Source organism: Aristolochia californica, unplaced genomic scaffold (assembly GCF_029961685.1).
Source record: "Aristolochia californica isolate CCGP_79_NKW_82.1479 unplaced genomic scaffold, dmAriCali1.0.hap1 SCAF_12, whole genome shotgun sequence".
NCBI lineage: Eukaryota > Viridiplantae > Streptophyta > Magnoliopsida > Piperales > Aristolochiaceae > Aristolochia > Aristolochia californica.
The window spans coordinates 18,901,356-18,917,063 of NW_027181793.1; the positions used below are offsets into that span (position 1 = coordinate 18,901,356).

Sequence of the window (15,708 nt, forward strand, 5' to 3'; positions counted from 1 at the left end):
TCAGGTTTTCTAGAATTACTTTCAAAAGTGAGAGATTGAACGATCCAAGAAGAAGAAGAAGAATACTTCTTTCAATTCAAATAACGAAAAAGACTGAAGAAGAAAAACGAAGGAGAAGAATACTTCTTTCAATTCAAATAACGAAAAAGACTGAAGAAGAAAAAGAAGGAGAATACTTTCTTTCAATTCAAATAACGAAAAAGACGAAGAAGAAGAGGCAGAAGAAGAAAACTAAAGAAGGTTTAGAAATTTAAGAAAAAAACACATGCATTGTACCTGCTTTTTTGTGTCACATCTCCAAGTTGATTTCTCCTTGATTTGGATTCTCTCTTCCTAAACAAAAGAAATAGAAAAACAAATTCTTCCTGAAGCAAACCAACAAACTCCGTTTTTTTTTTCCAATTGCAATTTTTCTCATAGTACAAAAGAAGAAGAAAACGAAAAACACATAGGCCCCTACAAAACAACACATGCCCTTTTATATGTTTTTACAACAAATGTTCAAGTGCTCGTCTTCCTGATGCCTAATCAAAATCTTACAACTAGTTTTGATTATCAAACAATACAGATGAATGCAGAAGTTGAGGGTCTTTTCACTTCCAGAATACCAAGATTGCAAATTTCTTAACATATTCACATTGTACAAAAAACAGAAAAGCCTTTTTATTCCTTTATCATGAGAGAGAGAGAGAGAGAGACAGAAGAACTCTTTAAGTAGTATGTGCCGAATGCGTTCGTGAAGCCCAGATTCCAAAAACAAGAAACCAGAAGACAAACAAGATTGCCCAATATCGTGCAGGTCCATACTTGATTCTGGATAGTACAATCTGAATGTTACACCAGTGAAGCAGAAGCAGATTAGTTTTTCTTTTCAACACTATCAACATTTAAAATTCATGCATATCATATCCCATTGCCCAAAAACCTGAAGAACACAATCAGATGAATATGGCCAGGGGCGGACGCAGAAATTTCGTAAGGGGGTCATAGTAAAAATAATCAAAGTTATCGACATTTTTTTTTTTATAAATCTAAGAGATAATCAAAATGTGGTAAAAAAACCCAAAGCACAAATTTAGATTTAACAATATCAAACAAACAATTCTATTGTCAATTGGGTTTTTTTTATTCTATTTCGAAGCCAATTGCTAGCTTAAGATAGTTAGGATAATTGAAAGGCTCAATGAAAATTTAAAACAATCATAAGTGGGTATAATTTAAAAAGATAATTTAATCCAGTAAATTATTTTCACTAAAACACCTATAAATCTATAATATACAGAAAGTAATTTATTTGGCAATAAGGTATTGTTTCCAACATGAAGAATTTGATGTTTTAGTTGGTTGGAAAGTAATAAGAGAAGATTTTTTTCTCCTAAAAAGCCTCAACAAAGTTTTAAAAATCCCTAATAGTTAGGGGGACAATGACCATGAAATTCGGAATTGAAATTTTGTACCTAAAAATAGTTAACTCAACACTTAAGCATACCAAAATTTTGAAGGATGCAGAAGGGGGCCTCTATACATAGCCAAGAAGGTAAGCAAATCTACCAAATGATGACATAAAAGAAAATAAAAGAAAGCATGTTTATAGCTAGTAGAAATTGGAGAAAGAACTAAAATATGCAAATGCTGCCCATTCCAGGTGTAATTTTAAAAAGGTTTCAGATATATGACAACCTTTAACTTTAGAGAACTGGGTACAGAAGAAAGGACACAACTAAAGTACAGCCAAGTACAGCCACGACGAGATGCATCATTTAGGAAAACTCCAGGCTGGTGGACCTCAAGTGATCAGTTAAGATTGCACACAAGCCATCAGCAGAAGATTGTATTCAAGGTTTCAAACCCGGTGAGAGGTGAGATTGGTTATGCTGAGGCTCAGGTGCTTTGATGATTCTTTCAGATATGAAAGTAGCATCAAGGATTCCCACGTGATCATATCTTATTCAGGCTTAAGAAAGTTGAGGCTTCATACATAGTATTAAAGGCTTCCAGAAAATTCTCCATCAGCACATATATCTGAAAGAACTCCAGGAACGTCATGTAGCAAGAACCAGTTCTTGGTTTCCTACAGGTGATGATGCAACCTCAGAATCTGAAACCTATCTCATATGGAGTCTCATAATGCCAAATAGGGTGCAGAAGGGCCAAAAAATGAGGAAAAAGGAACAACAAACTCCTAAGAGCAAAATAATGGAATTCTTATTTTTTTATAATGAAAAAAGGAATTCTTCAATGAAAAAGCGACTCTTGTAATGATGGTTTTATTTTTATTCTTTGAAAAGACTCATACTGACTTTCTTGAGACTGCAGAAACTGAATCACATGATTACTTTCTCCCGTAAAAAAAAGTTTGAAATAGTCAATGCACTAAAAGGGTAACTGGCTGCAAGAAAAAAGATCCTTCACTTCCTTTTGCCATAATAAACTTCATCAAAATAAACAATGAGACACACAGTCAAACCCAGCAGAGTAAATTCTAACAAAAGAGGCCTTTAAATGATGAGATTCACAAACGCTCAAGGTAACACTGTATAAGTAGTTAAACAACCACAAATTACCTACAGCTAGTTCATTAACAAAGAAAGCAGTGTTAAAGTGACCTTCTTTAAGAAAAAAAAGTTAAAGAGGCATTAATCTGCCATAAAAAGTTGAATGTATCTAAATAAAACAACTATTGCACCAATTAGAAAAAAAATATCTGAACTGGAGTGAATAGGTTAAAGTTTGCCTTAGAAATACTTGCTAATTTTTAATAAATAATTCATAAAAATGTGCATTCCCAATTTCGTTAAAACTAGACTCAGCACCTGGTAAAACCTGCGTGATGTGAACCCTGAACTTTTCCCTACTTGATTGCCCAAAACCAATGTTTCTGAGAAATGCACCAACCTTTTTGCCAGTTCAATTGCTGGCCTGGCCAGCATGGGCAGCTTAACTTAGTCATTCAACCTTCCAACTCTTAGAAAAATAATATAATAGTAAAAATAAGTCTTTTCCTACATGTCAGTTAATGGAGTGACAAAGAACAGAGGAACAGCAACACTGCCTAGCCCATGACAAAAGACTCGTATTGAGAGAAGTTACCATGTGCAATCTACACGAGGACTATGGATCTTATCGGGATATTGATTAAGAGGAAAGAAGAGATGAATCAATCATGGAATAAAAGAGCAAAAAAAGAAGAAGAAAGAACACTTCATAAGAAAGGGTTTCACTGTCCTAGAGAATCTCCTTAGGCTAATGGTTTTTCTTCCCTATTGCATAACGAGCACTAGGTCTTATGAGAGATGACTAAAGAGGAGATGAGATTAGTGGATGGCTTGATCATAGTCAAGCAAGGGTAGAAGACTCTAACAAGACATACACTAACTTGATCAAGCAAGCTAAAAATATCATGCACTAGCAAGCTCCGATAGAGTCAGGTTTTTCATCACTGCTATCATGCTTCTAACAATAAAAAAGTAATTTGATAGCATGAATAGAGGAACAGGATACACAAAGCTAACCTAAAACATTTAGGACAATGCTGTGAAAAAAGGAACATTTCCATCAAAATTTACTGGTGGACAGATGATTCTGACCAATTAAATCAGTTTGGCATAGACCCAGCCACAATATGCTCAATTAGCAGCAAGTTCAAGTTTAAAAAACTTCAATAATCTATTTAGTTTGAAATTGTAAGCTTCCATGCTCTACAAAACAAAACATTTTTTATTTTAGCTTTTACTTCTGCAACTTTCTCAAAAATTACGAGGATATTTATTATTTTTTTAATAACAAAGAGAAAAAGATTGCTATTAGCATTTAACTACACATCATTCACACATTACCTAAAATCAAGTGGAGGAATCTGAGAACTACTTACAAAGCGAAGGAAGATAACAACCGTCAAGGCGCATATACCCCCAAGAAGAATATGCAGACCACTTCTAGCAGTTTTCTGTCAATCACAGGGAACATGTCAGACAGCAATCTTTGGGACAAAATGGTAAGTTTTTTCAACACAACAAATGCTGAGCAACAGATGCATTTAATAATATTAAATTTTTATTTATTTCAGCACCATAAACAAGCCAAGGTTTGACAAACTTGATTCTCATTGAGCTAGACTTGGTTGTACCATGGTTGTCTTGACGTGTGAAGCAAAATAGCAAGCTCCAGCTCATCTTGACTTATCCGGCAGAGCATGTTAATTCTATGGTTTGCTACACTCAGTCATTGACACAGACAAATATATTGCCTAGATGCTTTATTTCACTTGCATGAAAGTTTAGGTACTCAGGTAACATGCTTATGACTAGTATCCATTTTTTATAATATTGCCAACTGTTAGAAGACCACCAAAACAAATAGCTGCAATATCAAACAGGTCAAACTCCAGCAAGTAGTTATACTAGAGGTACACCATCTGATTGGCTGAGTATCATGTGCCCTTGCCATATTAGCATGGGGACTAGGTGTAGTATAACAGGTGAAGCAAACAAATTGCTTGATCCCTTGTTCAATGCACAAATTCAGTAACAATAATGTTGTGGTCACAAGGGAAACATTTAAAAAATCTGAAGTCATCAATCATTTAGATTCTGCAGACAGGAGCCATGAAAAACTTCAAGAGCCATGCATAAAACCAAGTGAATTGTTACCTTTCCAACATGAGGAGCGATTAACCAAGCAAGAGTAACAGTAAGTAGACCAGTTGCAACTAATATTCCAGTACTTTCAACAGCCCATTTGGTTGTTCTGTTTTCAGCAGGTCCTGCTTCTTCAATTGGGGTATTTGAAGATTGATCTGTAGCTCCCTGGGAGACAACTGCACCTACAGAATTATTACTCTGTGGGTTAAACCATAGAGAAATTTCGCTAAGCCTTTGCCTTCGAATAGCAGCCACAGCATCAGGGTCAACACCTGAAGTTGTCTGAACATGGGGCAAACTAAGCTCTCCAGTAGCAGTTCTTTCCCTCAAGGCTTCATAATCCTTAAGAGAAGCCACAACCTTCTTAAAGTCAGCAATCTGTACATTTTTGGCCAAGCTACCACATATTTCACAAACAGTGGATCCATGGTTGACAAACCACTTCAATGCACATGCATAATGTGCAAGAGAAAGATCATTCTTACAAGAGCAGCCAAGATGGATAAGTGTGTCTTGATGCTGGTAGGAGCCTGCTTCTACATCCACACTACAAATGAATACTTTGCCTTCAGGACTCACAAATTCAATTAATCTAGATCCTGCACTAATTCGATCAACTTTGGAGGAAACATCATCTGTTGAACTCCTATTGTCATTAGAATTTTCAGAATGCAGAGATGGAGGGGTTATATCTAAGAAACTTAAGGCAGCAACACCCCTCCTATCAGATTCTTCACACTGGCAAACACGGCATATTAGCAAATTTCCTTCTCTATCATAATCATGGAAGGGTGAAGGGCCAGCCTCTACTTTTTCGACAGATGTTGGCGAGTGTACATTCTCATCAAGTCCACTAGTAGATTGTATCTGATCAACCTTCGGAGCCATTGTTTGATGAAAATAATTTCTGTCCCTCAATTAACATACAATGTGTCTTTGGTCCCACAGGGGGCTATGAGCCACTTTCCACAACTTACACATAGACAAGCTACCAAGCTTCAACAAACTCATGATCTATAAATCTATAGTCATCTAACTGATTCAGAAGTGCTTTCTTCACTTTATGGTATTATGTAGTTATCAGTACTTTGAAAGTTGCCTTAGAAAAGATATCTGCAGAAAAAACCAACAGATGTAGCAATCAGATTTTTTTTTTTAAAAGCGCAGAAATTCATTGAAACCCAAAGGCAAATAAAAAATGCTTCAGAGAGGGGGACCCCCTCTTTAGCTTGGAGAGAGACCCCCTCTTTAGCAAAGAATTAACTACACAGTTAATTGCATAGCTTCCACGGAAAGCTAAGATTTCCCTTTCTGTTCAGGTCATCTGATTGCAATATCGATTGTCATAATAATATAAACAAGACAATTGATATTGCAATCAGATGACATTAACAAAAAGGGAAATCTTAGCTTTCCGTGGAAGCTATGCGATTAAACAGTGTAACAACATCACTAATACTGCTTGAACCAAAACTAGATAATAAAAAAGCTCTTTCCCATACTGTTTCTATGCAAAACTACGCAAGGATCTTCACATTTAATAGTAAAGGAAAAAGGATGCATTCACAGATAATTTTATGTCCCTGAGCAGCAAAATAAGATTTTCTTGTTTAAAGTTTTAAATATTTCAATAAAATGGGGGCCATGTTAAAGGGAAATTGTATGCAAATCTTAAATAAGATACAGGAAATGAAGCAAAGAGCTCCAAGAATTTCTCAAGGTTCTGCTTAATCCAAATAATCAACAAAGCTTTTCTTTCCAAAGAATACCAGTCCATAATATTAAACTTTAGTGCATGCATTCAATTTTCTTCAAACTATTGACAAACATGTGAACCACCTTTTACCACAACAGAGTTTTTATGTTGCTGTACATAAATAAAAGCCAAAAATTCTTGAAAGCACATGTTGTTTTGCAAAAAAAATTAGAAAGGAATGGCTAACTTTCATAAGAAACAAACATGTCATTAAACTTACGACTTCTGCAAAGGATATAGTTATCCTTCGAGGAACTTATAGGCCTTTTAGAGAGGAAAACATGACTTTCCCATCCCAGAGAAAGACTTAAGGATTAAGCTATGCTGCAGTTCCTTCAGATAGTGCATTTAACCATTCTCAATGAACTTGAGGACAGTTCAGGAAGAGGACAATACTCCCTATCGAAAGAAAACCTTTCGTTCTGTGCTTTTTGGTGAACCTGGTCCAAGCAGGACAAGAAGAATGACAGTGCTTCAGATGTTTAATTGCAGAATATTTTTTTGCTCTTGCTGCACAAAATCTACCTAGATCATGCCATGAACAAGGAGAAAAATGTTTTAGATTGTAAACAAAGCCAAGAAGAAAATTTGTCAGAATCAATCAGGAGGTACAGCTAGTAGATTTACTTGCAAGTACATTGAAATAATTTGACAATTTAACCAGCTACAATTGAAGCCTCGTGTAAGATAGCTGGGCAGAAGCAAATGAAGAGGCAGATTGGTTGATGCAAACTGGAGGCTCAAAATTTAACTTAATTATTGTTTTAAACCTTAACCTTGTTTTTAGGTATAATTGCAGATATTTCTTCAAACATATAATTTGTTCTTCGAGAATAAACTTTTGGCTCACTATAACAAGTACAACGAGTTCAAGAATTGCATTGCTAGCCTCAAAGAGACACCAGAACTATAGGAATTTGTGGAAGTATAAGATTCTTCAAAATAGAAAGAAGAAAATGACTTCAGTTAAGAGTGTGACGGGAAAAGAGTAAGTCATTCTCAACAAAAATTACGGCAAGCACATTGTAATGAAGTATTGTTCTTCAAAAAGGGCCTGCCAAGGATACAGAACTAAATATGGATGCGTTTATAAGCTTCTGTAAAAGAATAATAAGACCATAAGAACACGTCCTGATTCTTCTAGCTCAGTTCACCATTAGCGCAACATAGAAGGACATCAAAGAAAACACTTGGTGGCCGTCTTGTCCCCTCTTTCAAGTGGGAGAAGAAGGCTTCCCTCGTCAATTGAACTCGACAAACCTAACGTCATTTATGCAACCTGATAATTATTTTCACAAAATGCAAAGGAATACTATCCACAGTTCACGGCTGGAATGTAGGCTAGCAAAGGGAACTTTTATCGACTTCAAGAAAACGAAAAGCTACAAAAAAAAAAATCGCAACCCTAAAGAATTCTTATACCCAATTCTGGTTGCCAATGTCAGTTACAGAAAAAGTAAAAATCAAAAGAACAAACGGACATACTACCTCATCCGAAAGGGGAGATTAACTGATTATGATCAATCAGCAAGATTAAACCAAAAATGGTTAAGCGACGAAGAAATTCCGTCGAATAGCTGCGAGCAGGAGACGTGCTTTTAGAGCTTTTGCTTTTGCCTTTACGAATGGTTATACCCTTACTACCATGCAAGACAGATTTGTTTTTTTTTTTTTTTTTTTACCAGTAAGATGACAACTGTTTCAAGCACTGTCGCCTGCACCAGAAGGTCTCAAACGTGTCCGAATTAGTCTTTCAGATTCTGTCCGAGTAAAAGGAGGAGCCATGTGAGTCAAGGGTCAACTGTGGCTGTATATCTTCAGGTTGCCCGAAATCCGATACATATCGGCTGATAGGTGTTACACATTGGCTGCATCAAGTAGTGTTTTGGAAACTGTAGTAAATAAATTAATAATTATTTTTTAAAAATTAATGATTTCATATGCCTCATATACATATAAGTATATTTGAAAATAAATAAATAAATAAATTATTATAAACATATATTATTAAATATATATTAGTAAACTGATTATAAGAACTCTTATATACCATTAATATAATAATAAATTATATTCTAATATTGAACATAATAGTAATTTAAAATAAATTAATATTAATTTAATTAGTATAATATATTATTTAAATTTTTTTCTAGTTATCACATTAATTAAAAATCTAGGAAAATGAAGAATTGAGTCGGACACGTTCCAATGTAGAAAGTAGAGCGAGACGATCGGTCGGTATTATAAGGCCGTTGGATCTATGGTCTACGAAATAAGTAGTCATACATCGACCTAACTTTAAGGAAAAGGAAACTAATAGTGTAGTGCAATATTTTATACATTAGTTTTATTAATTTTATATAATATAAAAATTATATGTAATCATATGATATAATAATTGAGAAATGTAATACTATATTAAAAATATTTATTTTTATAGCTTTGATTAATTTTTGTAGTTTAATTATGTGATGTTACTTATAAAATCAAATAATAGTTTTATAATAGCATGAATCAAACTTAATTATAATTTGAATATGTAAAAATTAATTGAAGACTTAAAACATTAAAAACTAAAAAGTAAGGATTACACAAGAATGAGTCCTCCATTGTCTGTGTGGGTTGATTGAGTCAACTAAAGGAACCTGCTTTCACCATGTTAAATTTCATACGATGGGTATATTTAAAGAAGAGGAAAACGTCAGAGAGAAGAGAGGGAGATCATGAGGTCTCAATGAGAGAAAGAGAAGGACATGTATTTTGTCCCTTCTGGACAACTTTATCGATAGTAAAAGTTACCTAATTATAATCAAACTTTTATTTCCTAGTTACCCATGACAGCGGCTAGCCAATACACCCGACAAACCGATCTGTTAAGTGCGAAAAACTACCGCCTACAAGAGTGGACGGAACCACTCTGATACCCACCTCGTCCATTCTTAACCGCCTCTCACGGGATTCGAACGCGGGACGTGGCGTACCCAACTTTGATACCATGATAGTGGCTAACCAATATACCTAACAGACCGATCTGTTAGGTGCAAAAAACTACCGCCTACAAGAATGAACGGAACCACTCTGACAACCCAATTACACCTGCTGATTTCTAGGGCCTTTACAAAAACACAAGAGATCTCAAGGAAAAGAGAGAAGAGAAGAAGGAGAGGAGAAGAGGAGAGAAGAGAGAAACTTTAACTATTGGGAGAGAGGAGAGACGCCATTGGGCTATATTTATTGTTGCAAAGAGATGTTTACAGTACCAATAATGCCCTTAAGACCACCACTTAAGAAAAAAAAAGATAAAAGGATATACACTAACTTGTATAATTAGAAAGTCATGCTATCTCTTATTGAAGAGTTGTCCTATTTACCATAATGCCACCCTACACATGTGGGTGTTTTTTAACATAAACTTTAAGTTGCTAAATTAAACATTAAAGAGAAAAAATAACTAGAAAACAACCTCTTAATTCCAACTTTTTTCCTTTAAGTCTCTTGTGAGATTTGTCTTGCATGAGATTCATCTTAAGACTCCATGAACCTTGTGAGATATACTTTATATGAGATTTGTCTTGCATGAGATTCATCTTAAGACTCCATGAACCTTGTGAGATAAACTTTATATGAGATTTGTCTTGCATGAGATTCAACTTTAAGACTCCATGAACCTTGTGAGATATACTCTACTTGAGACTCGTCTTATACTCTTTGATATGACTTCTTCAACATCTCATTACTTGTGTTAAAATTTCAAGGGATAATATAGCTGTAATCCAAGTAAGTATCTTCATGTCTTGAATCTTCCAGGTTATATACTCTAGATTCAATTCTTGGTGCATGATTGGGATCTCAAAAATTAATTTTGTTATCGTTGTTTTTGCACTATTTGATGTTCTTGCCAATGCACCTTTTTTAAGAACAAAAAGGAACCGTTAAGATGGAACAATAATCCCGTCTACATGTCCCAAAACATTTTCAATTATCAAGAATGATAACATTAAATTATTCTACAACTAATAATTTCTAGAATCCGACTTCACCCTAACCAAATAATTTGTTTTAGACTCGCATTAAAAATAAGTAGAAGATAATAGACTTATTGCAGAAAAAATTGATTTTGTATTAGCCAAGGCCTCATGGAAGGACGCAACAGCGTGAGGGGGAGTGTTAGAAGATGAAGACATATTGGAAGATGTGTCATTTTATATAAAAAGATTCTATATATAATTTGTAGCAAGCTGAGAGTTCATGTTGTTCTCTCACCCCCAACTTAAGGGGGAGTGTTGGAAGATAGGCCCAAACCCACACGACCAAAGAAGACCAACATATCTAAGAGTATTATAAGATGAGTCACACGACCAAGGAAGGCCCACAAGATGGGCCCAAGCACATAAGAAGTGGGACCCACCATGATTGCCGCAAGCTGGCATCCTTATCTCTTAAGTTGGAAGATAAAGAATGACTAACAAAGGCATTTTTATCTTAAGGTCACGTTCTAGAAGAGTTCTAGTTTGAGTTATGTTTGTCTTTTATCTATATTGAGTTATTTAATTATGTTAGGATTTATCTTTAAGTGTTAGAGTTTGAGTGTAATTGGGACAAAGATAGTTTTATTGTAATTGGACTCTACTACCTTCTTCTATTATAAATAGAGGTTCATGTACTCTGATTATATGAAATCAATGAAGTTTTTCTCTTTTCCATAAATTCAACAAGTTTATTAGTTGAAAAAGAGACTTCCTAATCGGGTTAGTCATTTTTATCTTTATAGAAGCTTTTATGATAATAAACATTTGATACTAACCATGTGTTTTGAGTGAAGTTTTGATATTTTTTAAATCATTTATGTATCTCACAAACTCGAATATTTGAACAAAAGAAGGGATATTTTAATTAAAGAAGAAAAATGTTGTAAAAGAGCTCACAAAGGAGTTCCTAAAGGTAGTAGTGGACTACATTAAAAGTAGGAGTCAACTACATGAGAGACGTAGAGATGACATTGTCAAAGCAGTCGACTACATATCAAAGGAGTCAACTATATCAATGATAACACACGTAGACTTGACTTCCAGAGGTTGATTCGGGTTTTTTGGTTTACAAATTTGGCAAGTGACCTGCTCTTATGTTTAAGAACTCAATCCCTATATTTTAAGTATTATTATTAATTGTGTTTTTTTATCAATTTTAAAAGAGGAAAATAAGCATTTTATAACCCTACAAGTCATATTTCTGAATGTTAAAATTTTTCCATTTAACCTTCTTTATGCTCTATCTTAATATGATGCTTCCTTTATTGATCATAACCATTTCAAAAGTGTCTTCACATTTTCAAATCATTTGTGGAGAATACAATTTGATATTAAAAGACTCGTCTCTTCTTGAGCTTTCATTGTTATATTCTTGATCGTCTTATCTTGAATTTGTGCTAGAAATGTTGTTTCTTGATTTTTAGATCATTTCATGCATTCTAGCTATATGAATTTACACTTTCAAATTTCATGCACAAGTGAGCCACTTTCCACGAGTTTGGCAACATAGAACATTTATTTTCAAACCTTTACATGCTCATTTTCAAATATTTGCTTGCTTTAGCTCTTTCCTTACATTTAGATGGTATTCACAATTTGTTGTATCATATTTGAACTCAATTTTCATATATCATATTCAATCCAAGTATACTTGAATGTCCTTCATTGTACATGTTAATCTCAAGTCAATTGAATCCTTTTAGTTGCCAATTTATTTTGAGTACTTCCTCACTATTGTGTGGTCACATTAGGAATAGGCTGTAAAATTTATTTTGAAGTTAATTGTTGTATTTACCTATTGTAGAGGCCTTAAGTGTGCTTTCTGTAAAACAATTAATCCTGTTGTATTGGACAAGCTTTGTATAGGCATATCCTAAAACCCAACACTCACAAAGCAATGATCGAGAAGATGGTGATAATCTGTGTGGATCTGGGCTACTGTAACCAAGTTGCAAAAAATCCATGTGTGAGTCTAGGCTTGAAAATCCATTGGCCAGTCTAGGCTTGTAGAGCCTAGTAAGCCATGAAAATCCCTATGTGGGTCTAGGTTTGTGTAACCTAGAGGGCAATTAAAAGATCATTTTGGAGGTCTAGACTTGTGTAGACTAGTTTGATATTAAAAATTCGAAAGTGTAAGTCTAGGCAAGTGTGCCTATTGTGTTGTAATTTCTTTGAGAACTGTGTTTGTAAATTGGTTGGTGTGACAATTGATTGACCTAAGTCTCTGAGTGAACAACAATGTATTTTGGCCTTAATGGCCTTTGTGATGTAGATGTTGTTGGACTTTAACATAACGAATGTAACTTTGAGGTGCAAACCCCTTAAGAGTGGACATAGCAACTTGAGTTTGAGTTATAAACTACTATAAAAGTTAGTGTTTTCTTTGTGTGGTGTTTGATTGTTATTCAATTTGCTTTGTACTTGAATTGTAAAATTATCTTGCAAAAAGAATAACCCAACAAAATGTTTAAAATTAGCATTAGTACACATGAACTTGTTTGAAGCCTTTCAAGATCTAACAAAATTGTTCCTTAAAAAATTTAGGATCTTTTTCACTTTTTAACAAATTGGTGGATTCGAACATCGAAGTTTTATTGTGTCCATACGAAAGTTTTACGTTTCAACCGTTTTGATGTTTAAGTACTTAAAAAAAGTAATTCTTGGTGAGTTTGTGTTTAAATGGATGAAGACACCCAAAAACCATAAGACATGTTAGTGTACTTGAAAAGTTGGATGAAAAGTGACATTAGTTGAAAATATGCATTAATATACAACCATAAGACATGTTAGTGTACTTGGAAAGTTGGATAAGAAATTTCATTTGTTGAATAATATCTTAAAAAATGCGCGTTAATATACACAGAACGTCGGGACAAAATTCATTTTATCAGGAAAGTGAATTACCTAAACTCTAAAAACTAAACCCTAAATCACCTTAGTTCTTTGTTAAATGATGAAATGCATGAGGAAATTCCACTTTTCTCTACATGGTGTAATTCTTTTATTTTTTCAAAAAAAGGGAAGAAGAGGTCCTCCCCTCACCTCCACCATCACTTTTTGGCCCTCTCACTATAGGCAGAAAGAGGTTGCTCTTTTTTAAAATTATTTTAATACAAATTAAATAAATATTTAAGTTAAATACATCATTATAATTCAAATAATGATTTAATTTATTTAATTATAACAGGGTTCGATTATAATTAAATAAATATATTATCTAGATATTAGCACTTTGATATTTTTAATTTATCCCAACAGAAAAAAAGAGGGCTATAAAATTTTCTGATTTTATGGCAAGAATTCACAGTGAAGAAAAAACCAGTGTTTTAAAAGGGATTTTTTTATATTCCTCAATTGAGTCCTAGTAAAACTGCTACTAGAATTCCGTTCTTTAGTGAGCCTTGTAGTTTATACTTGTTGTCATGCTTGTCAATTTCAAGATTGCAAATGTCAGATTTTGCACTATCAAGAAGAGTAAGGGAAAAAACACATTAAAGTGATTAGTCTTTTAATGTTTAAAGGAGACAATGTATTTGCAATCTGAAGAAATGTACAGCAAAATATGTGACAATAATAGAAAAGGTAAAATTGGAAGAAGCATTCTTGCTTCATATTTGACAACAAAAATGATGAGAAAAGTCTTCTTTTATTAGGACTACATGGATGACCCTTTTGGTTATGGCACTGTTGAAGTTGCTAAGAGGTTCATATAACACTTATTGATCCCAAATGAACCCTTCTTATTATTGGGTTGAGTTTAGTTCTATCCAAAAATGAATAGCGACTTGGGACGTCTATTGCTCAATCTTATAGCCTATAAATTTTTCTTAACACTTTTCAATGTGAGATTTTTTTCCCACTAAACATTTGCCTTCACATCCAAGTTTACATATAACAGGTCTAAGATGCAAGCACAAATTTCCAACAAAGCAAACATGATACAAATAACCTAACTCTCACCTTATGGAGCCCACAACACTAGGAAGAACTCAACATTCTACTCTAGTACCACTATCTCTGTCATTCCTCCCCCTCATTCTCTAGAAAATTCAGACAAAGGAGAGGAGAGATTAAGAGCAACATCAGAACCTTTAGGAACTTTCACCATTCCTCACTATTCTTTTAGCATGAGGAACTTGATTATAGGCTTTCTCCAATGTATGATCTCCATTATTAGCTAAAATGTGGGCCCAGATAGCATCATACTTTGGCCACAACCCATCTAGACTTTGTGTATCTTAAATCTGATTTTTCTCCTTCCTAAGCTCAGAAGCATTTGTAATAAAATGATAGAATGTATTGATCCCTTGCAAGACACCATACATCTCTGTAAAGTATTGCGTCATGGTTTTATCACCTCTTCTTGACATGCTAAAACACTTTGCATATAAATCATAAATTCTGGACAGGTTAGTTTCTTGGAAAAAAAAAATAGATTTGAAGTGTCCCAAGTCTCCTTTGATGTAATACAACTCATAGCCTGATCAGTCACACTTTCCTCCATATTATTCACTAGCCTAGTCATAACGTGGTTGTCTTTTACCTCCGAATCATCATTGGAAAGTGAGAAAGGAACTTCAACTTCCTTTTTGCCTTAAGGAACATTTTAAAAAATCTGGACCAATTAATCTAATTTTGCCCATTCAGCTTAGTAGCCGTTATTTGAATGGTATGAGCATCCTTAGAATCTGAATTATTTGATCTCTTTGAAAGGTGTAACAACTTCACCAGTGTCAACCACTAATATCCATCTAGAAATTATAGCCCAGCACTATCTATAGTCACAAACATCACTGACTCCAGCAAATCAAACCTCACTTGCCAGCAAATCAAACCCCACTTTATCACTCTACAATTGCACAACCACTTGTAGGCCCCACACCAGCATACACCTAGGGTTCAATTACCTCAACACACACAAGATAAATCTCCACTAATCAATGCAACCAAGATGACTTTCATCTCACAAATATATTGCCATAGGCACAATACTGGTGACAAGAGACAAAAAAAAATACCTGGAGAAGTGCACAAGTACGTGTCTAAAAGAAGAAGACCTTGAACCAACCCTCTCGGGGCACAAAAACATATAAACCTGCCTAAATTTTCAGCATGTCCCATTACCTTGAAGGTTCTGGCACGCAAAGAGAGGAAAAGATCCTACATTTAGGTCAATCGGCAGAAAAAGGCCGAGGCTTTCCCTCAAGTGAACTCGCAAACTTGAGAAGGAAAGATGACACTCTAATAAGACTTGTCCTCATGCAGACTCACTGCTTTTATA

General features: G+C 34.4%; 1 protein-coding gene across 7 annotated transcripts; it reads right to left on the minus strand.

Annotated features, from left to right (window-relative positions):
- Positions 1-383: 383 nt before the first annotated feature.
- On the minus strand, positions 384-8,159 carry LOC137946009 (uncharacterized). 7 transcript variants are annotated; one of them, XM_068792153.1, is made up of 5 exons: positions 7,885-8,159; positions 6,617-6,836; positions 4,650-5,753; positions 3,872-3,946; positions 384-827 (listed from the first exon to the last, which is right to left on the minus strand). In XM_068792153.1, exons 3-5 carry the CDS (start codon positions 5,526-5,528, stop codon positions 711-713), a joined length of 1,071 nt encoding a protein of 356 aa, XP_068648254.1. In that variant the 5' UTR covers positions 5,529-5,753; positions 6,617-6,836; positions 7,885-8,159; the 3' UTR covers positions 384-710. The 7 variants fall into 7 exon arrangements, with proteins under 7 accessions (XP_068648254.1, XP_068648255.1, XP_068648253.1 ...); XM_068792154.1 differs by lacking the exon at positions 7,885-8,159 and adding an exon at positions 7,551-7,756; XM_068792152.1 differs by lacking the exon at positions 7,885-8,159 and adding an exon at positions 7,514-7,756.
- Between the last annotated feature and the right edge of the window lie 7,549 nt (positions 8,160-15,708).